The sequence below is a fragment of the Salvia hispanica genome, chromosome 5, assembly GCF_029641045.1.
Source record: "Salvia hispanica isolate PSC_SH4W2 chromosome 5, Shi_PSC_v1, whole genome shotgun sequence".
Taxonomy (NCBI): domain Eukaryota; kingdom Viridiplantae; phylum Streptophyta; class Magnoliopsida; order Lamiales; family Lamiaceae; genus Salvia; species Salvia hispanica.
Window position 1 is genome coordinate 19,557,088 of NC_142696.1, and position 22,799 is coordinate 19,579,886.

The 22,799-nt window shown below is 36.4% G+C and overlaps 2 protein-coding genes across 3 annotated transcripts; both read left to right on the forward strand.

Moving 5' to 3' along the window:
- Positions 1 to 6,792: 6,792 nt before the first annotated feature.
- LOC125190498 (nuclear transport factor 2-like) lies at positions 6,793 to 12,095 on the forward strand. Its single transcript, XM_089058458.1, has 8 exons — positions 6,793 to 6,930; positions 7,551 to 7,741; positions 9,288 to 9,585; positions 9,666 to 10,040; positions 10,224 to 10,345; positions 10,529 to 10,594; positions 11,524 to 11,587; positions 11,672 to 12,095. The coding sequence occupies exons 2-8, from the start codon at positions 7,553 to 7,555 to the stop codon at positions 11,857 to 11,859; spliced, it is 1,302 nt and encodes a 433-aa protein (XP_088914584.1). The 5' UTR covers positions 6,793 to 6,930; positions 7,551 to 7,552; the 3' UTR covers positions 11,860 to 12,095.
- A 4,114-nt stretch (positions 12,096 to 16,209) lies between these two features.
- On the forward strand, positions 16,210 to 21,910 carry LOC125186131 (ninja-family protein AFP3-like). 2 transcript variants are annotated; one of them, XM_048082464.2, is made up of 3 exons: positions 16,217 to 16,559; positions 16,692 to 16,874; positions 21,389 to 21,910. In XM_048082464.2, exons 1-3 carry the CDS (start codon positions 16,463 to 16,465, stop codon positions 21,700 to 21,702), a joined length of 594 nt encoding a protein of 197 aa, XP_047938421.1. In that variant the 5' UTR covers positions 16,217 to 16,462; the 3' UTR covers positions 21,703 to 21,910. The 2 variants fall into 2 exon arrangements, with proteins under 2 accessions (XP_047938420.1, XP_047938421.1); XM_048082463.2 differs by having other exon boundaries at positions 16,210 to 16,874.
- The last annotated feature ends 889 nt before the right edge of the window (positions 21,911 to 22,799 follow it).

Below are 22,799 nucleotides of genomic sequence, written 5' to 3' on the forward strand. Positions count from 1 at the left end.
CAGAAGAAACTCTCCATCACGTCAGATTTTACAAATAAGAACTCCGAATACTCAAACAACCACAGATCTGTCACCAAATTCCACATCAAACACCTTAACAACGAAATCAACAGAGATCGACATAGCAATTGAAGAATTACGCTAACAGCAGAGAGATCTATGCAAAATAACTTGAAATTAAACAGCTAAACGCAGATCCATGAACGTAAAAGCAGTTAAACATCTTCAACATCAAAGTCGACTCCCAAAAGTGAAGTTCGACGGTGGAAACTAGCAAAAACAGCTGAAATTAAAAGCAATTGTATCTTCGCCCTCACTGGGACGGTGTTACCAAGCACGAAATCTTTAGAAAATACCCCCCCTATCACGATTACCCCAGAACTATTCCCAAGTGTGTGTAAAAAATGAGCTAAGAAGAGTGGAAAACTATATCCCTTGCGCTGCATGCTCTTCTCTATTTATAGGCGTTTTAGTGGGCCCCTGATTTAGAGTGCGTGACCAGTTCCCATGCTGTCTGGACTTTGAAACCAGGCGTGTTCTTTGGCATCCCCACCATCCTGTCGTTCCATGCCCCCTCTTCATCTTCTTCCTTAGTGAACAACCCCATCCGTAGGGACCACTCCCTAATGCTCAACTCGTGCTCCTGATTGAAAAGCCTGAATGTGATAGAGTCCGCGTCCAGGTCTGTGGTATTCTTCAAACGAAAAGTGGAGAAAAACTCCCTTGCTAGATCCACTGGTACCCTCTCTTGGCTGTGCTGCAACAGCCACTCAAACCCTATTGCTTGGATATAGGCGCAGAATTCTTTATCACATGCAATCATCTTGAGTTCCCTCTTGCTATATTGTTTTCCCGACTTGGCCATTTTCCCTGTGCTACACCTCTCTTTGTATACCGCAATCCTCTTCTGGTTGTCAAACTATCTCATCTCCTCCAACAAACTTTTAGTCAGCCAAATTATCGGGCGTCCGGGAATCGGCTCTTCTTCAACCTCCTCAGAATTATAGCTGGGCTCAGGGATGGGCTCGTCGTGCTCCTCGACAAAGGGTTCCTCGGTCACAGGGGAAAGGGTTTCCTCGACCTCCTGGATGGAGGGAGCTTTCCTTGACCGGGTAGATGTAGTCGCTGGCGCCTTTCCTTTTCTTGCTTTCTCCTTGGCCAAGCGTGTCTCTGTCTCTGTCGCTCCAGGTATAAAGTCATCAACTTCATCAAGGAGGCTTCTCCTAGTGCGCCTCCTTTCGGCCCTTTCATCAATCTTGGGCTCACTTGCTTCCTGGTCATCAACCAGGTCCACGATCAGTTTCAGCCCTTCCTCGGGCTCCGGTACCTCCGTCGAATGTAGATCTGACTCCGCCAACAGCTTGTCTGGGGTTTCCCCCTCTTCAACCAACATCGGGGTTGCCCCCTCGATATAGATGGGGTTCTCCCCCCTGACATCTCCTGGAATAGGGGTTTCCCCCTCATCAATTCTCTCCAACGTAGGGGTTTCCCCCTCAGTAGTTGTTTCAAACATAGGGGTTTCCCCCTCAGCAGCCTTCTCAAACACAGGGGTCTCCCCCTCAGCAACCTTCTCAAACACAGGGGTCTCCCCCTCAGCAATTTCAACAAAAATCGGGGTTTCCCCCTCACACATTTCAACAGCAATAGGGGTTTCCCCCTCAAGAATTTCATCAGCAATAGGGGTTTCCCCCTCACACATTTCCCTACCCTCAAGATTAGGGTTCTCCGGTGCATTACCTTCTGTCTCCTTCAAAGTCTCGTCATGTGTTGGTTCACCGTCCTCCGATTATCTGTGTAAGGCCTCCTCTTTCTCCGCCTCTTGCGAAACGGCCTTTGCATGCGGTGGTTCAGCGACTTGCGATCCTTTTTCAGAGAGACTTGTCGGTGTCGCGGCCGAATCCGCCGGAATTGGCAGTGACGGTGCAGTCGGCGCAGACGGCATCAGACTGGCGGCGAATAGGGCGTACACCTCCTTTGCTTTCTCTATGCTTCCCACCTTCTGTGTCAATTCGGCCAACAAGGTGGGGTCATACTCAGTGCCCTTGGTAGAATCCATCGGTATAGATCTGAAAAAAAAATTAAAGGAACTGGGCGATAATTTTGGTTAGGGTTTCGTCCGTTCTTCTTAGAGAGAGAAGATGAATTAAGAGAGAAGGAAGAGCAAACACGACGGTTGCCTTTTCTGGTGAAAAGATGGTGAGGTTGCAGGCGTGATGTAAGCAACCGTACGTCTCCCATAATTATCGGCCAGAATTTGAAATTCAAAATATCTTTTCCCTCCTTGACTCTTTCCTTCAGACTCTCCTCCTGGATAATGCCCTACAAAATAAAATTTGAAGGTTCCAGACCCCTAGGTCGAGGTTAGGGCATAAAATATGGTTTCCCCTTAGAGTCTGGTACTTCGAAAATATATATACATATATATATTTTTTTGTTTTTTTTTTCTTTTTGTTTTTTTTTTTTTGAGAATGATTAAACTATTTACATGTTGTATTTTCGAGATTCCCTGGCTCAGTTGTGAATTTTCAAAATTATCAGCTTACCCCTTGACCCAGGAAATCATCGGAAATTACCCTCGTCCTTTTAGGCAGTAATAGGGAGTGTGTGTAGTGGAATCTCGTCCACAACATACAACTCGGAATTATCCCTATAGACTTTCACTCTATGACCGTTTACAAGAAAAGGAACAGAGTTTTGAGCACTTCCCTGGATCTCCACTGCTCCATTTGCTCGGATGCCAACGATGGTGTATGGGCCAATCCATTTAGACTTCAGTTTCCCTAGCATGAGCTTAAGCCGAGACTGAAAAAGGAGCACCTTCTGTCCCACATGAAGTTCCTTGACCCGGAGGTTTTTATCATGCCATAACTTCGTTCTTTCTTTGTACCACATGGCAGACTCAAACGACTCCAGCCGAAGTTCCTCCAACTCTTGCAATTGCAACTTTCTTTCTTCTTCGCAAGCTATCGGCTTCATGTTCATTTCTTTCACTGCCCAGTATGCCTTGTGTTCAATACCTACAGGTAAGTGACACATCTTACCAAACACAAGTCTGTAAGGTGACATTCCAATAGGTGTTTTAAAGGCATTTCTGTAGGCCCATAATGCGTCCCCGAGTCTTTTGCTCCAGTCTTTCCTTGACGGATTAACTGTTTTCTCCAATATCGCCTTGATCTCGCGATTAGAAATCTCTGCCTGGCCATTAGACTGAGGATGGTAAGGAGTTGACACTCGATGGTGTACATCATATTTCTTCATCAAAGCCTCGATGGTGCGATTACAGAAATGCGTTCCTTGGTCTGAGATGATGGCTCTAGGAACTCCGTATCTATTGAAAATATTATCCTTGAGAAATTTCGCCACCTCCTTCGATTCGCAAGTTGTGGTGGCCTTAGCTTCTATCCACTTAGATACATAATCCACTGCCACCAATATGTAGGTATTCCCACATGATGACGGGAACGGTCCCATAAAGTCCATGACCCAAACATCAAAAATTTCGCACACAATCACTGGGATCAGAGGCATCTCATCTCTCCTTGAAATTCCCCCTGTCTGTTGGCATCTCTCACAACACTGGCAGAATTCAAAAGCATCCTTATTTAATGTTGGCCAATAAAATCCGCTGTCGAGAACCTTCCTCGCTGTTTTCCTTGGCCCAAAGTGGCCTCCACATGCTAACGCGTGGCAATGATTTAACACATCTTTTTGTTCCCATTCGGGAATGCAGCTCCTAATCACTTGATCTGAGCACATTTTCCACAGGTAAGGATCATCCCAAAAATAAAATTTGGATTCGCTTCTAATCTTCATCCTCTGGGCTCGGGAAACTTCTTCTGAAATCGGCATTTCTCCCGTGACCAAGTAGTTGGCTAGATCAGCAAACCACGGTTCTGCATTCAGCGTGCGCTTCCCTTTATCCGATTCCCCTAGACCGGTCAAGGCCAAAACTGCTTCCCAGTCAGGTGGTCTAGGAAATTTCTCCAAGGTACAAATGTTCTTCAGGAAAGGCATCGAGTATGGCCTCTTCTGTTTCTCCTTGGAAGATTCTGCTCAAATGATCTGCTACCCTATTCTCCGTTCCTTTTTTATCTCGTACTTCCCAATCAAACTCTTGTAAAAGTAACACCCAACGGATTAACCTTGGCTTCGACTCCTTCTTAGCCAGTAAGTACTTTATTGCTGCGTGATCCGTAAAGACTATAACCCTTGACCCAAGAAGGTAGGGTCGGAATTTTTCAAAGGAATACACGATGGCTAACATTTCCTTCTCTGTGGTGTCATAATTCTTCTGAGCTTGATTTAGTGTTTTGGAAGCATAGAAGATCACATAGCTTTTTCCATCAACTTTTTGTCCTAATACGGCTCCCACAGCGAAATCACTTGCATCACACATTATCTCGAAAGGATGGTTCCAGTCTGGTGCCCTGATTATTGGTGCTGACACTAACCTGTCCTTAAGCAACTGGAACGCCCTCTCGCATCCTTCGTCAAAGACGAATTCAACATCATTTTGTAACAACCGAGTGAGTGGTTGAGCGATTTTTGCAAAATCCTTTATGAACCTCCTATAGAACCCTGCATGGCCTAGGAAACCTCTCACCTCTTTTTGATTCGTATGGTATGGTAATTTTGATATCACATCCACCTTTGCCTTATCTACCTGGATACCCCTCTCAGAAACCACGTGACCTAGGACAATTCCTTCAGTCACCATGAAGTGGCACTTCTCGAAGTTCAACACTAAATGCTTTTCCTGACATCTCTGCAACACTAGATCAAGGTTGGCTAAACAAGCATCAAATGAGTTCCCGTAGACGGTGAAATCGTCCATGAATATCTCAATGCACATTTCCAACAGATCTGAAAAAATGCTCATCATACATCGTTGAAAAGTCCCTGGTGCATCACACAATCCAAATGGCATTCTTCGGTATGCATATGTACCAAAAGGGCACGTGAATGTGGTCTTCTCTTGATCCTCTGGATTAACGTAGATTTGGAAATAGCCGCTGTATCCGTCAAGGAAACAAAAATATTGTTTGCCTGCCAATCTCTCCAGCATCTGATCAATGAAAGGTAAAGGAAAATGATCCTTCTTTGTGGCTTCGTTCAACTTCCTGTAGTCGATGCACATCCTCCATCCTGTCACTAATCTGGTGGGTACCAATTCATTCTTCTCATTTTTGACAACTTGTATCCCAGACTTCTTTGGCACCATATGGACAGGGCTGACCCACTCACTGTCAGGAATGGAGTAAATGATTCCTAGAGCAAGCAACTTCAATACCTCCTTCAAGACTTCCTCTCGCATGTTTGGGTTCAGCTTCCGTTGTGCATCTCGATGAGCCTTTGCACTTTCTTCTAAACGGATGTGGTGCATGCAAAGATCCGGACTTATTAATGTCTCGTCCTCCTCCAAGTAAGCGTACTTAAGACCTGGTGGAAGTGTTTTCAGCTCTTTTTTCATTCCACTCGTCTCCTGGGGCAAGGGATTTTTTTCTGAATTTTCCGGTGAAGTCTCTTTCCCCGACTCAGGAGATTTCCAAACTGGCCACATAAACCGATCCCCTGGACCTAGCTGATTCCGGGTTTCTGCAGAATTAGGAAAAGATTTCGTCGAGGAATTGATTTGCAAAGAAGATCACGTAAAAATTGAGAGCGCAATCTGCATTCATGCGCTCAATATTAATATGACATATATGCCCTTTTGATAATAAAAATTTAATTTAATAAAGCCACATGAAAAATTGTGTATCACAAGATGCTAAAGAATTAGTGATTTAGAAATAGTTGTAGTTAACAATTAGGAGATGAGTTAGCAATTGATCACTTCCCCTGTGTTGCAAAGTCTTAACTTTTTCTATTTATTGTTATTACCTAATTAAGGATTATTTATCTTTTATATGTATATCTATATTAATTAAATGCAATTAATAATTTGAAGTAATATAATATTGTCTTATGTACATTTTTTAAATTTATTTTTCATGTTAGCTTTATTTATCGTCAAACAAGCATGCCCTAAGATTAAGGCATGGGGGCTTTCTAAGGATTTGAGACTATTTGGAGATATATAGAGTTATCTAACAAACTCTTACTTGATATCTACTTTCTATTAAAACTGAAAATAATTGTGTAATTCGCCCTCGTACCCATGTAATTCAGATTAAATATCTAGTAACCACGTAATTTAGATTAAATATCTATACTGTTAATTAGTAGACTAAAGTAGTGAAATCATATTATTGGAATCCCCTCATTTCTCTGATTTTTATCTCCGATGTAATTACTTTATTTTGTTGTTTACGTGTTTCTATCTAGATTTCAGTAAAATAAATTCAAATAGTACTTCTTTCGTCCCGCCATATGCGAGCCACTTTTCTTTTGACACGAGATTTAACAAATTGATATTTAAATAGTTAAACTTGAGAATGTACCATGAGAGATGAAAAAAACAAGTGAAAAGAAAGTAAGAGTCTATGAGGGATGATTTAAAAGGAAAATTGTTCACATATGTCAGGTGGGATATTTCAAAAAAGAAAAATGACTCGCTTACGATAGAATCAATAGAAGAAGTCTAAGAGTAGTAACATCTGATTGTGACAGACTGCAGTTAAATTTATAGCTAATAAATTATGCGTCAATATTTCCAAGCATATTTAAAGTTCATAAAAAATGGAAACCAAATTCTATTAACCATGCGTCAATATTTCCAAGCATATTTAAAGTTCATAAAAAATGGAAACCAAATTCTATTAACCAAAAATAAAGTAACGAATTCATGTGTTTTTGTGTTCCTGTATTATTTAAATTATTTAAAGAATTGAATCTCCTATACACAACAGCGCCAATTCTCACTTGTCTCTCCATTCTGTTGTAATCTCCTTCCCTCCGCATTCTACTCCCAAATCAAGTTCCTTCACTCAGGTAAACACCGAAGTGGATCATGCGAGCTCCTTTTTCTTGATCTTCTTTTGCAACATGATAAGTGGAAAATATCAACACTTTGCTCGCACTTTTTCGATTGATCAAGAATTTGTACTACTTGTTTAATTGTTAGATTTTCTTAATAAGCTCTCCCTTGGGTCGTGGGTTTTGCTTTTGATTATCCTTCGCGGCTTGCTCTGTTGGTTGAATCAGTAAAATTGTCCGTATTTACCTTCTACTGTGAGATTTGTGTGGAAGCTGAGAACTATAGCGCCAAATTTATGGAGGTGCAATTAGGGGTTATGGTATGCCCAAGAAATATAGCTATGATGGTTTTTAAGAATGTGATTTTCGTTTGTACATTTTGTTTACACCATTTCTTGTTTTCTGTTTTGAATCTTGATACTGATTTATTTGTTTTGTTGCACTAGAGTCTAGCATGTGGTATTCCGCTTGTACTTAATGATGATTGTTTGTTCGTAAATATGTTATTGTTTGCCAATATCTGTCCCATTCGCTTCTGATTCAGTAAACACCTCATGAGATTTAAACTTGGAGTACTCTCATGATAACCTTAAATGGTATATTCCCTTACTATTCATTTTTGGAACTCTCCTTAGGAATGGCCACACAAAGTGAGCATCCTCCGCGACAAGGTCGGAGTGCTGAAGGGATTGCAATTTCTTTTATTGGGCAGTATTACACTCTTCTCCATCATTCGCCTGAGCGGGTTTACCTATTTTACCAAGATACAAGTATTTCGAGTCGGCAGGATCTTAATGGTCTCATGAGAACAGTGACAACCAGGAACGTGAGTCCAGCTTTCTTTCATTTTCATTACTTTAGAGTATGTGCAGTTTACTTTATGAAAGTTTTCTCTACGGCCAGATGGCCTGCTGTGTAAAAATTAAGTATGCTTGAAATTTTTGTTGTGCCTGTATGTCATGATTTGAAATTTTACCATATAGCAATAGCATGAACTTGCAACATTAAGATAAGGCACTGCATCATTTCTTTATCGCATTTAAAATAACTTTATTAATCAAGCATTATGGTTTATATAAAAATTTGCATAAGTAGGTATTGTTTCTAAAGTTTCACCAACAATAGATAAACCATGATAACCATCAACATCTACTGAAATCCCGTCTTTTTTTTTTCAATAATAATTCAGAAAAGAGTATCTGAGGATATGAGAATCAGAAAAGTAATGTAATAAATGATTATATAAAAACAAAGAGATTTCATCATAATATAAATTTGTTTATATTGAACTAGAACTTTATGGAGTATACTATAGTATGACTATACAAAATTCTTAGAGACGAATTGAGTTATCAATAATTAGTTGAGATGAATATGACCTTTAGGGGTTGTTTGGTTTGCAAGATTGTATCTCGGGATTAAATATGTAGTGTGTTTGGTTTGTGAGATTGAATCACACAACTCAATCCTAGATGAATAATCATGTGATAATTAGTCATAGCCGACCCCCTCCAACTAAAATAATCTCACAACTCAATCTTAGATCGTATCTTGGTACTATTTTATATAGTAAACCGAACACCACCTTAGTGTTTGTTTCTTTTCCAAGTGGTGTTAGATTTTTTTTGTATTATTGCTCTTTCATTGGTTTGATCTTTTAGTTATAGTTAATTTCACAATAAACATATTTTGGCAGAGCTTTATAATAATTAAATTTAAGCCTGTTCATATGAGAAAGCTCTGATTATATAAAGTTGGATATCTTTATGAACTTTTCTTGGAATATCCCATTTTTAAAAGTTACTTGTACTCCATTATCTGTGCAGAGTTCAGCTTAGTTTATTACTTCATTATATAATGTCCTATACATTGATGAATGTCATCAAAGAAGAAACTGAAATTTACACTGATTTCTATTTGTAAAGTGGTAATTTTCTTAAGGATGACCATAAACATTCTCATCTATTACAGTAAGTAATATTTCACTTCTATAACTAACTTATACGAAAACTTGACTGTCATTCAATTCTTTTATTTTTTACCAGCCTTTATGATATCTACATACCTGAGATTGCATGATTACATCCTTATTCATTTTTCTATGCAAGTAATGTATCTATAAGTACTTTTAGAGATTTTACTTCTCGACTTTCTGCACTGCACTGCAGTTAATACGAGATACTTGTTCAGTTTCTTTGTATCTCCCTTAAGCCTAAAGCTTTCTGTACTTTATTTTGCACATACCTTAATTGCTATGACCCATGCCCCTTCTTTTGATCAACCAAGATAACCTCACCATTATTCACTAGTGTAGCTTCTAATCATTATGGGAGGTTTAATAAAGTTAACGCTGTAGTCTTGTTCTTTACCAGCGCATAAATGACGAGATATGTAACTTGGACTACAGCAACTACAAGACAGAGATTAAATCTGCTGATTCTCAGGATTCTTTTAAGGAGGGTGTCATGGTCCTTGTGACTGGCTGCTTGATTGGAAAGGACAACATGAGAAGGAAGTTTGTGCAAACATTTTTCCTTGCTCCTCAAGACACGGGATACTTTGTTTTAAACGATGTTTTCAGGTATGTGGAGGAGACTACATCAGATGGTCTATCAGAGATGGCTACTGTAGCTGATGACACCCCATCAAGTGCTTTGACACAAGATCCAGGTCAGCACTTCTCGTTGTAAAATCTCTGAGCAAGATGACTTTCCAGGATGGCTTTCTTATCTTTGCCAATTTGTTTTCAGTACCTGCACAAGTGATTGATCCCCCCAAAAAAGAAAATATAACTTATGCAGAGGGAATTAAGATTGCTAAGAAGAAAGAGAATGACCAAGTGACTGATGAGAGAGCAGCTAGTCACCCTAGAGAAATTGTGGTGGCAGAAGAACCAAATAATTCTGCATACCTAGAGGATTTCCCAATAATGTCATATGCTTCAATAGTTGGCGCTCAAACAAAGAAGGGACCTACCAAAGTTTATATTCCTCCTACAGCAAGAGTAGCTTCTACAAAAACTGAGAAGCAATCAATTATTCCTCTTGCTGAGGCTTCAGTTTCTGAAGCATCAAAGAACTGTGCAACTGTCAATGCCCCAGAAATCGATTATGCCCATGATGAAGGTATTTTTATCTTTTTTGGTGGTATTTTACCTTTTTTTGTGGTATTTTACAACATTCAATAGGAAAACTTAAGGAAGCAAAGACCTCTATGATTGAAGCTAACAGTTGAACATATGCCAATTCTTATACTTGTGCCCTTATTTGACAAATCATATTAAATTTGTGTGCGCTTGTTTCTTACAGTTGAAGGTCATTCTATATATATCCGGAATTTGCCTCTAAATGTAACTGTTGCTCAGCTTGAAGCTGAATTTGCAAAATTTGGACCTATTAAGCAGAATGGGGTCCATGTCCGCAGGAACGAGGTTAGTGGTTAGTCATACTGTAGGTTTCTACTGCATTGTTCTTTCCTTTTAAGCTAACACTGATGTTAAAAAAGTCTGCTATTACATGAAGTATCTTGCATACGTGGTGTTTCTTACCCTTGGAAGTCCATTTTGCATCTGCTGGACACTTTGTGTATAATGCTATAATTCCTATCTTTGCAGCTACAAGGATTCTGTTTTGGCTTTGTTGAGTTTCAAGAGTTCAGCTCCATCCAAAGTGCAATCAAGGTATGCGCTCTACACATTGTTTTTATTGTTAACAGGCTACCAAAGTTTGTCCTTTGTTCTTGACAAAGCTATTGGTCTTCCGAAAACCAGCCTCCTTGATGTTCTTAAGTTCAAATTTTAAGTTCTTAAACTTCAAGCAAGTTATCTTTGTTGGATATTGAAGATCTTATATTTGAAATACACATTCTATTTGGTGCAAAGATTACCTTCTCTATGATAGGAGATTGCAGACAGTTCTGTTTTATGCCTTGCTAATATGGAAACTGTTTTAAGTTTTTTTCTTCCTTTTCTTCCAGTTATTCATGTTCCCCCAAACCTTCAGAATGTAATTATGGTCCTGGACCACAATGGCACCGTTTAATTCTTTCTGCTACATTTTCCTTGCAATTGCCTTCCTAAATCTCACGGCCTAGAGATTGAGGTTTTGATTAGTGATTTCAAGCATTGTCAATGTTATAACTATATAGAATAATCATAATTCCCATTCTGCCGCCAGTTCTGTAATCAGGAGTTGCACATAGTGCCGCACATATGAGTTGAAAACAGTGATTTGTTTTTCCTCCGATAAATGAGTACATTGGATGGACATGAATCAGGTTCAATAGTCAGTATGCTTTATGTTGATGCAAAATGTTGCTTACTTTTATTTTCTATTTCACCTATAATCATTATACCCCTACATATTTTGTCCAAGCTGTTCACTGTTTCAAATGTTGCATTCTCTTGTTGTTACCTCTGAATGCTTTGAATGCACATTTGTATATAGATTGGAAATTTTTGTCAAAGAAAATTTGGTTTCGATGCTCAACTTTTGTTTAGCTCTCCAATACATGACGTATCATATTGTCATAATAACTTCTGGGAATTCATGATATAAACATTAGATGATCTTCATAGTCTATGTTTAATGTCAATTGTTTACATTTCAGGCTTCTCCTATAACTATCGGGGGCCATCAAGCTACTGTGGAGATAAAGAGAAGCACATCTCGAGGTGAGCCCAGAGCCATCAACTTTTCATTTCTACAGTTCTATGCATGTGATACTTGATAAACTGATCCTGACATTTTCTATGTAGTTGGCAGCGGGAGGGGTCGTGTTAGCTCTCCAAGGGGAGGGTTTCATTTTGAAAACTTGAGGGGTCGTGGAAACTTCAGTGGTGGTCGGTTCTATGTGAGGAGTGATAGCTTCTGGGATAATTTCAGCAGTGGGCGGGGTGGAGAAGGCTATCACCAACAGAGAAGAGGACGGGGCAGCCCTCGTTAGAATGTAACTTCAACGTAGATTGAATGTGTGATGTATATGGTGGCAATTTTAACAGATTAATTCTGTTACCTGAATCATATGCTGGTAGTCGTTTGACTCACTTGTGTTAATATTAGGCAATTTTCTTCCTTGATTTGGTTGACTTCTAGTATAGTAATTAGTCAGTCAATTCTTTCTAACTGGTTTTTGTGTAGAAACGAATTCTTAATTCTGATTTCACGATGTATTTCTGCGAATCTATGAGCACTTTGCCTGCATTACAACTTATTAGTTAGGTGTTGTTCGGTTGTCAATGACGTATTCTTGTATGTATTATCCATTTAAGATTAAGTCGTGGGCTTATTTTAGTTGGAGAGAGTAACCATGACTAATTATTATTATAAGATTATCCATCTAAGATTAAATTGTTGGATAATCTTATGAACTAAACATAATGCATCTTTGATATAATCTTGCAAAGCGAGTAGTCCTTTTTATAGTATCACACTTATTGCATGTCCCAATTAATTTTCTATTTGAACTAATTCAAAATTATGAATTCATATTTATAAAATGATGATATCATTATGTCAAATTTAAAATTTACAAATGTATACAAAAAACAAAGACTAATCAGAGTATATATATGGAGTACAACAATCGTTAATCATAGTAATATAGCTTGATTCTAAAGTCTAAAATACTCTTCTTATCTCATGTTAACTTTCTATTGTTATTCTTAATAAGAAATATTGACTGCAGTTAGAAAATGAATGTGATTCTACGAAAAGACAATTATGTGTGAGCTATGAACTCAATTGCTGCGTTTGAAAACAATTTACATGAATGTCCTTTTAGTTAATTTTTGATAAATTAATTTTTAAATTTTGCAGTTTTTTTTTTATCTATGATGTGAAAGGTTAAGAAAATTATGAGGCATTTATTATTGATTTAATTTATAATTTATGGCATTGGCATGCAAACAGTCATTTCGAGAAGAAGGCCAAATACTACCGGATCTTCTATTAAATATCAATTCCATTCATAAAAAATTAGTCTACTCTTTGTTTGATCGATTTTTACATTCATGTTTCAGGTGGAGTTCTATTTTAGCAACAGTGTTCTATCATAGTACCATGTAAACTACAAACTTGTTCAACCGAAAAAAAAACATAAAATAAAATAAATTCTTTTACAAACTCAAACACACACAACATTGAGCAGGTCCAATCCGACCAAATATTTATGCACAAAAAAGGATACTTCCATCGACCATTTCTTGCTTGATTATGGTTTTCATCATAAACTTATCCCTCGGTAGATTACTATCGCTAAAATAGAACTTCATTTGAAATATGAATGTAAAAATCATTAAAAAATAAATAAAGAGTGGAGTATAATTTTTTAAAACATTGCTTTTATTTGTGTAGAGGCCTAAATTTGAACAAGAACTACACTAGGCAATGTCTTACGTCAAACAAGCACACATGCCACAAATTATGGTACTACAACTGAATACGACAATTGACGGTTGGATTTACGTGAAGATCTTGTATTACTTTATGTTGAGTCATTTTCTTAAACATATAGTATATGAATATAGAGTCACTTATTGATGAATTTTAATGCAAGGAATTGGTGTAAGTGAGGTTGTTATTGTTGAACATACGTAGAGCTGCTGCATGCCTCCACCACGTGCCCATATTTTACTACGTGTCACTCTCTCCCCTCATTTTCAGTTTTATCATCTATTTTTAGAGTTTCCTCAAAATTGAAATACTATATACATTTTGCTTTCCATACGTTAAAAAGTGTAGAGATGTTGTATTCATTTCTCAGTGGAGGAATGTACTTATATGTATTATTCAAAGCACTCTTATTTTGCATGCTTTATTTTACATCTCAAACACTCCATTTGTATCCAAATTACTCTATTTTCCAACCAAATCAACACATATGCTTATTATTTTCGAAGAAATCATATAAAATCGTACAAGTATGTGTATTTTATAAAACCCAATTTTCACAAAATCGTGTATTATTTCTCTTTACATTAGATATAAGTATTATTATGTCTTGGTGAATGATGTAATCTAATATAACCAACCAGTAACTCTTTACAAAATGTGAAATTCGACTCTCACTTTGATTCTAGCCTGCAAAAGATGTATAACTAGTTGTGAAATTAAAGGTAAAATATTCGAACATGATTTGTCTTTTTGCTAGATTAAAATTAGGTAGAATCATACTCCCTCCGTCCCAAGGTATTAGACCAACTTTCCCTTTTGGGATGTCCTAATATATTAGACTCATTTCCTTTATTAGCAAAAAGCATCTATCTTATTTTATTCTCCACCTACTTTTTTCTCTCTTCTCTCCCCTACTTTTTCCCTCTCTCATACTTTACTCTTTCCACTTTAACTATTTAAATATCAATTCCTTAAATCATGTGCCCAAAAGAAGTGAGTCTAATACTCCGGGACGGAGGGAGTAATAAATTTACAATTAAACTAAAGTTTAAAACATTTTCAATCGCATATAACAAATGATTAATAATGATTTTTAATTATTTTAATGTGAAAATATTTTTACAGCCGTCCAATTATAAATGAGTCCTTTTATAATCGTCCCACTATAAGCAAGTTGTATTCATTTTCGAACCATTCCATGTGAGTCATTTAATTTCACTTTCTAGGGAAAAAAAACACATTTACTTTCTCTTACTTTTCCTACTTCTTATTTTATCCTCTAGCCTCTTTTTTTTCGAAAGAGATCACCTCATGCATTGCATAATACATTTTATAATACACTACTAAATATTTGACAAGTATATCCCATTTTATGGTAAAAAAGTTATTTCTAAAAATTATTTCCTTAACTTTCTCACTACTATATCTAATTAAAATAGTTTTGATTAGATATAGTAGTGAAAAAGTTAAGAAAATAATGTTTAGAAATAATTTTTTTACCATAAAATAGGATACACTTGTAAAATATCTAGTAGAGTAGTATATAATATACTAGTATCATAGCACAGATTAATATATTTTAAAATATTAATATTAGATCGTAAATTAATTAATAGATTTAAAAATAATATTATTATATCAAAATTGTTAACAAAATAACTATGAATTATACAATTAAACATATATACAATAAATTTAGAATAGTTAATACTCCCTCCGTCCCGCTTTAGCAGTCCCATTGACTTTTCTGCACTCGTTTTGTAAAAATGATAATAAATAGTTAAAGTGGAGAAATAATAAAGTAAAAAAGAGAATAATGTAGATAAAACTCTTCCCTATATTATTCTCTTTTTTACTTTATTATTTTTTCACTTTAACTATTTATTATCATTTTTACAAAACGAGTGCAGAAAAGTCAACGGGACTGCTAAAGCGGGACGGAGGGAGTAATAAATTATAAAAATTTGGAGACCTCTAATTAACAATACATGAATGGGAGACATTTGAAACATCGTCTGATTAAGCTCTAAGAAAAAAAAAAGGAATCAAATGGAAATAAGAGACAAATTTTCAGGGACGGAGTGAGTATCATATTGAGGTCAAAACTCACCTTTTATATAGATGTATAGATAGATAGATTAATTCATAATGCCATTAATTATATAATACCACAAAACTCACCTTTTATATATGTATAGATAGATAGATTAATATATAATGCCATTAATTATATAATACCATTAATTTATAGTGCCACAGATTATATAACTGCCAAATATTCAACAAATATTCAAAAGGTCCATAACTAATGAATATTTAATGTCTTGTCCAAAATTTATAAATATTTAAAATAATAGCCAAAACTCGCCTTTTATATATTTATAGATTATGCAATGCATGAGGTGATCCCTTATGCTTTTTTTATCTCTTCACTTAATATACTAACATAATTTTTTCAAAATCTTATCCGAAAGAAACGTCCCATTTATGGCAGGACGAAGATGCATTATTATTCTTAAAAATTGTTGAATAAAACCGTAAATACCAATATTTCGTGTGATAATAGATTGAATCATTTACACTAGTGAAAAATCTAGTAGGATTATCGTTCAAAAGTAATTTAACAAGGTAGGTTTACACAATCGAATAGTCTAAAATCGAAATTGAATGTTTGGTTGACAGAAGCCGCCGATGCTATGTTATTTAATTCAATAATTTTAGTCCAACAAGAACTTGTCTTACACAAACAAGTCAACTTGGATGTTGACATTGCTATCAGTTCAGAAGGAATATACTCAATAAATTTATATTAAACGCGCTCGTTCATCATAAACAAAAAGCATTTAATTAATCCATGAAAATAAAAAATATTGAAAAAAGTTGAATTTAAGGTGAAATTGAATTGATTGTTGGGATAAAGTAGAATCATAGCGGTCTTATACCACTACCATTAATGATACCCTCATTTCACCACTGCAAAACTTTACATTTAAAACCATGCCGGCTCTCTCAAAACCCCCAAATTTCTCATTTCTTCACGGCATTGAAGTTTCTCTCATGTTTTTTTGATTAATTTCTTCAAATTCGATTTCCCGGGAAAACAATTGTGAACAGATACACATTTTTTTTTTATCAATTTTTTCAATTTCACAGCGATGGAGGGAGGCAACGGGCACAGAGACACCGCGGGAAGTTCAAGAGGTCTGGTACCCAAGGTGGTGAGGCGGAGCGGCGCGCCAACTGGAAATGCAGGTAGAGAAAGAGTGGAATTGGAGCTGAGTTTGGGGCTTTCCACCAACGGGAGGTTTGGGGTCGACCTCGCCAGCCAGAGGATGAGGCGCTCTTCCTCCGTCGCCAACGTAACATTGAATGCTGATTCTGCAGGTAATTGTGGACCGGAGCTTGTGAGGACCTGCTCCATGCCGCCGGAGTTCGGGACGCCGAGGATGGACAAGTGGAAGAGTGTTGCTGTGCATGCTGCTGCTAATGGAGCTTTGACAGACAACGGAGCTGGTTCAACGGAATTGCCTCAGCCGTCGCTTCAATCCGAGGGAAATCTGGTTAATGGTATAAACTCTCCTTTTTCTTCATTTAAATCTTGTTTCAAGCACATCACTGTGTTTGTGTGAAATGAATGTTTTAATTATGCCTTGCTGCTGCAAAGAGGTGTTGTAGTTTGGAAATGAATTGATGCACACGCACACACAATGAGAGAGAGATGAGTGTTTTGTGCATTGGTGCATATGATCTTGCATGTCCATCTTATGCAATAAAGCATTCATATGTAAGTGTAAATCTCACCATCTTCTTGGCTCTTTTGATTTATGAGAGTAGCAGATAAAATCCTTTAGCACCATTTCAGATTGAATTTGACAGCTATGTATTGCTCTCTATAGAGTTGCAGCTTGCAGGGTTATACGCTGGTCGGAATAGACTGTATATAGCATGTGCATGCATTGGTTTGAAGTCTTATTATACGTGATATTGAACCTGTATCTTGATTGATTAATATAATAATATCCGTATCATTTGTTTCTTTGTTTCTGTTCTTTGAGTTAAATGCATGTTCCTGATGTGAGCTTGCTGTTCTGCTCTTTCTATGGCATTGTTTGTCGTCTTGCAGTGCACCACTTATCTTTGGTAGCGATAAGTTAAATCTTTGTCTGCATTCTTTGTCGTCTTGCGTTGTTTGTCGTCTTGCGTTGTTTGTCGTCTTGCATTGTTTGTCGTCTTACAGTGCACCACTTATCTTTGGTAGCAATTAATTAATTCCTTTGTTTTGCGTTCTTTGTCGTCTTGCATTGTTTGTCGTCTTACAGTGCACCACTTATCTTGGTAGTAATTAGTTAATTCTCCTGCCGGCATTGGTTGTTATCTTAAAGGGTGCGGCATTTATCTGTTTTGCTTGTCATATCTGCGGTGTGTCCTCCCATTAGAACTTATGTCATTCATTATTGTCGTTTGGAAAAACTAATAACATTTTCAAGGTGATAGGAATGAAAATCCAAATTGGAGGTATATTTATGTTCTTTCCAGTTTCTTTGTTTATAAATTAGATTCATATTCTCCCACTCTTTTTGTCTTCTTTGTTCCAAAAGGGACTAGAGAAGTAAAGGTTAATGAAAATCCAAATTGGAGGTATATTTATGTTCTTACTAACTTGGATTGAAAACCGTAGGATGTTTATAGGATTGCGATAATTCAGTAAACTCTTGTCTACTCCATGTGATTCTGAAAATGATAAAAAATCTAATTATAACAATATAAAATAAAATACAATTTAATAACTACTAGAAACACCCTAGGCAAAATCACCCTCTTATGGAAATTCACCACCATTTATTTCTTCTATCTCCACCCACCAAGATCTTCCTCGGAAACCCCCACTCTCTGTCTCATTGCCGCTGTCCATCGACCATCAGCATCATGCATCCTAGCTTCTTCCGTCTCAAAATTCCTAACTCACAGAACCTAAATCTGTTTTCCTTTTTCTGACGACCATTTCTACTGTTCGACTACCAACTCATGCCCCTCAGCCTTACAATAAACTGCTCTGCCTCATACTAAAACAATTTTGACAACTTAATCATTATCACTCACATTCCGGTGCCGAACATCCCCAACCACTTGTTTTAGGCATCACTTCCGCAACTTGTTGGAGTGCACAGTCCCAATGTGATGTACTCGTCTTGATCATGCCTTTGGTCTGGTGGAGCGGCGGCGACAAGCTCTTTGGCTTTAGTTTTTCCTGGACTAGGTTTAGGTTGATATTTTAGTAGAGTTAAAGGATATTATGTACTTTCAGTTTAATTATCAATCTACAAATGCAATCACACCTTATTAGATTATATCATATGTTGCATGGACATGGATACATGTATTAGACACTTAACCTCTGTCAATTCAATCAATCCAACCCTATAATTCAAAGTTAACTCCCCTAAGGGGCATTTACTATATTGGACTAGTCTAGATTGATAAAGATAATATTGGTTAATCTACTGTTTACTAAGATGGAATAGAAACATTGAGATACCTCAAGGCCTGGATAAATTCTAAGTATAATTTAAGATATCTTGCATTATCTATATTCTATATCCAACTGCAAAGGGTGGGGATTGGAGAAAGTTTAGTAATGAGAATAAAACTTTTATTGAAAACATCTACTTATCCTCAAATCTATATAATAGTATGACAAAAGTTAAAAACTGAAATAATTTGGAAAAAGAGATTCATTAATTTCAAACTTTGGAAACCAAAAAGAGAAGAATAAACCACCATAGTAAATGTTAGGTTATTTAGGTCACAATTTTATTCTCCCAATAATCCACCACAATAGACAGAAGATTGATAAAATCTTGTTTGATATCATCTATCTAATCCATCAAATAATCAATCATGTAATCCTAAATAATAAACGCCTTTTAAGAGATTTAGTATTTTATATTTAAAGGAGAGTGATCAATATTCCTAGAGCTGAATAACAGATTTAGATATACTCTTCCTTTCTAATACACCCCGTGTCAAATTATTGGACATGCCATGAAGTTGCGACGATATTTGGGATATAGTGTTTGATTGGGAAGGACGGTTTTGGGCTTGTGGTTATAATAAAGATAAGGGAGCATATTGATGTCAAAAATATCTTGTGACGTCTGAGTTTGCACCGAAATTACCTTTATCCCTTCTTGCCCATGCAACTTCTAAATTGGCTTATTTTTTCCCCTTTTTTGTGAACACCACCCTATTTATGAGCTTGTTAAATTGGTGCTTTCCCGAAATCTTTGGAATCTCTATCCCCCGCTCAAAATCTAAAATCTTCTTCAAATTCTTGAGAAAAACACTCCAAACATGTTATCTTTAATAACCAAATAGACAAAAGGATAAAAATCCATTCATGGAATCATTTATACCTATCAAGATCTTCATGATGATCCCTATATGTAAATTGTTTCGTACAATTGATTGCATGAATTATTTAGCTATTTGATGAATTAACGCCTCATCATCTGATCGTCACTAGTTTTTTACCATCATTTGAAAGGAAAATCATACTCCCTCCGTCCACAAAAAACAGTCCCATTTTGCCATTTTGGAATGTCTACAAAAAATAGTCTCATTTCTAAAAATGGACAATTTCTCTCTCATACGTTATCCATTTTTTCCATCTCTCCCATACTTTACTTACTTTTTCTCCATATCCCTCTTACTTTACCTACTTTTTCTCCTTCTCTCTTACTTTTACCAATTTTTGCCATCCACAAATGGGACTATTTTTTGTGGACGGAGGGAGTATGTGCAAATGGTAGGTGGCATGTAAAGTAACAATACATAATGGTATTTTTTTCTTTCTTTTGGAAGGCAAAGTTAACATCACCATACATTCTTGAATTGAAGGGTTCATGCTATAAATTAACTTACTATGTGAAGAGAGAATTAGATGATGTAAAAATGCCGCAGACCTGGGGATATTTTCAGCACAGACAAAATCGTATAGATAGTTCCATCTGTGAATATGAATGGAGTGTTCCTTTTGGAAAGTTGAAGATTTTAGGGTTTGAGGAGGGGTAGATCAAGTCTAAATTTGTGGACCAAAATAGCAAATGTTAACAAACTCAAAATTATGTCGTTAACTCCACCTTCCCTGAAGGAGCCAGAAGAACGAATTAAAACTTTTAAGGGCTAGATAGGGATTTAAGTCCCCTTTTCAGTGCCCACTTTGACCCTACAAAATAGTTCATCTGTCTAGATACACATTTTCCCTAGAATTATGCAAATAGGGTTGTTGATAATCTGCAAGTTCATTATCCTGTTCAATTATAGTTAGGATTTTGTATCAGATTGGGGAGTAAATACATTGAATAAATTATATGCGCAAGGTTGTAGTAGCCCATTTTTCTTCTATGCAAATATTGTTGTTGATAGTTTGTAAGTTCAATATATTGTTGGAATATAAGTATCCTTCTGATGAGTTGGCTAGGCAGCAGGTAAGGGTATACATTGCGTAATAAAAGCATGGTCACAATGAATCATGAGCTGAATAATCTGCATGCTGACTATTATAGTTGGCGCAGCATTAGTTCTGTTTCTCTCACAAGGTTTTTCAAGGTCATAGTACTATTAAAGTATAGTAGTCTTTAAGAGTTTGAACATGAACTGCATTACATGATTGAAATGAATCATGAGCTGGATAATATGCAAGCAGTGATGCAGACAATCATAGTTGGTGTGTCGAGTGATGATGTTATGAAATAGTTTTGTCTTTTTGGGTTCCAAATATTAAGTTATCTTTTGATGCATGATCATCAGACCTAGACAAATTGTTTGATATCTCATCCATTGTCGTTTTCCTTTTCATGGTAATCTGTTTGCTTTGTCATTTCACATGCTCTTCAGTCTTCACGTTTTGGATATGATATGAGATATGAGAATCGTGTTTTCTTGCTCATTCAAGTATCGAGTTTCCTACACTAAAACTGACCTAACTCGTGCATATTTGTACTATATTGAGAATCTGGCTTGATAACTATCTTAAGAGGAGATTGCGACACTATCTTGATCCGTGTTCTGATCTTGGGCAGGAGCAAATCAAGCTAATACGACTGGGGGTAGTTCCGCTGGAGGACAACCAGCTGATTTGATTGTTAGCATTGACGAAGCACTGATGAAGAGTGGCATGGTGGACATGCCATATGTCTCAACGAAAGGATATGGGCCCAATCATAGGAAGACGGAGGGATTCCTGTACAAATACAAGAGGGGAGAGGAAGTCAAGATTGTGTGCGTTTGCCATGGTCTGTTTCTTACACCTGCAGAATTTGTCAGGCATGGCGGTGGGGGTAACGTCGCTTTCCCTTTGAAACACATAGTTGTTACCCCTTCCTCTCTGTGTTAACAACTATAGTTGTGTGTTAAGCCTGTCCTCACCAACCTTAGCAGAATGGTTTGCAACAAACCATAGCTGTAAAACTATCTATGACTATAATTTCCTTTGTTTTCAGTGTTAAGAAACTTAGATGGCATTGCAAATGACCAGTTAAACTTAAATGTTCATCTACTAGTTTTATATATTTCATGGGGGATTGATAGGCTGGTTTAAGTCATTATTTTGTGTTTCTTTTAGGTTTCATTAGCATTGCTTATATATAATCCCATCCACTATAAAGGAGGGGCTTTGGTTGCAGGTGCATAATTCAACAATTGATTGTATTAGGGAGATATCTTTACTATCATCAAATTTTTTATTTATAATTTTGAGAATTTACTATCAATATTGACAAACGTTTTTTCTTGGAATCATGTGCTTTCTCTATTCAAGGAAACTGTGATTTTTTGTTTCCCATTGCCAAGAGTCTAATCTGTCAATTGGACATAACTTTTTTAAACTCAGAGAATTTTTTTTAATGATCATGACTACATTCAAACTAAATTATTGACAAAATTATCTTTTATTTATTTTTTATTCTGACAGATCAAAGCTTGTGTGAAACAAAATATGCACTGCCTAGTGACCCTTAATTTCGATTTCAAATATAATTTTGCTTGATCATGCTTGCTTTATGAATTGTGTGTGACGAGACAGAAGTTAATAAATATTTTGAGGTCTTTCTTTGTTAATTAAGCACGCTTAGTCAGATCATACATTTTATCAAAACATAAAGTTTGAATATGATTTAAAAAAATACACGAACTAGAAATATAGTCAAAACAAATACACCAACTTTAAGATTGACAACATCTTCTAGGTTTTTGGACATTGCAACTTTAAGATTGACAACATCTTCTAGGTTTTTGGACATTTACAATCTACCTTTTACATTTACTATAATCAAGGGAGTCTACCTTGATAGTTGTTGCTTGAATGTTTTTGTGAAGTTAATATACTTTTGCTTTTAGTTACTATCAAATTAAGTTTTTTCATGGAATGTCATATACTCCTACAAAAACTGATTGCTCGAACTATGTTAATGATTCAATTTTATTAGATGTTGC

Bases quoted from the DNA above. Each gene is read 5' to 3' on its own strand.
- LOC125190498 (XM_089058458.1), top strand. From the start codon at position 7,553: ATGGCCACACAAAGTGAGCATCCTCCGCGACAAGGTCGGAGTGCTGAA. The intron at 7,742-9,287 runs GTGAGTCCAGCT...GTTCTTTACCAG, and splicing joins GAACAGTGACAACCAGGAAC to CGCATAAATGACGAGATATG. The intron at 11,588-11,671 runs GTGAGCCCAGAG...TTTTCTATGTAG, and splicing joins AAAGAGAAGCACATCTCGAG to TTGGCAGCGGGAGGGGTCGT.
- LOC125186131 (XM_048082463.2), top strand. From the start codon at position 16,463: ATGGAGGGAGGCAACGGGCACAGAGACACCGCGGGAAGTTCAAGAGGT. The intron at 16,875-21,388 runs GTATAAACTCTC...GATCTTGGGCAG, and splicing joins CGAGGGAAATCTGGTTAATG to GAGCAAATCAAGCTAATACG.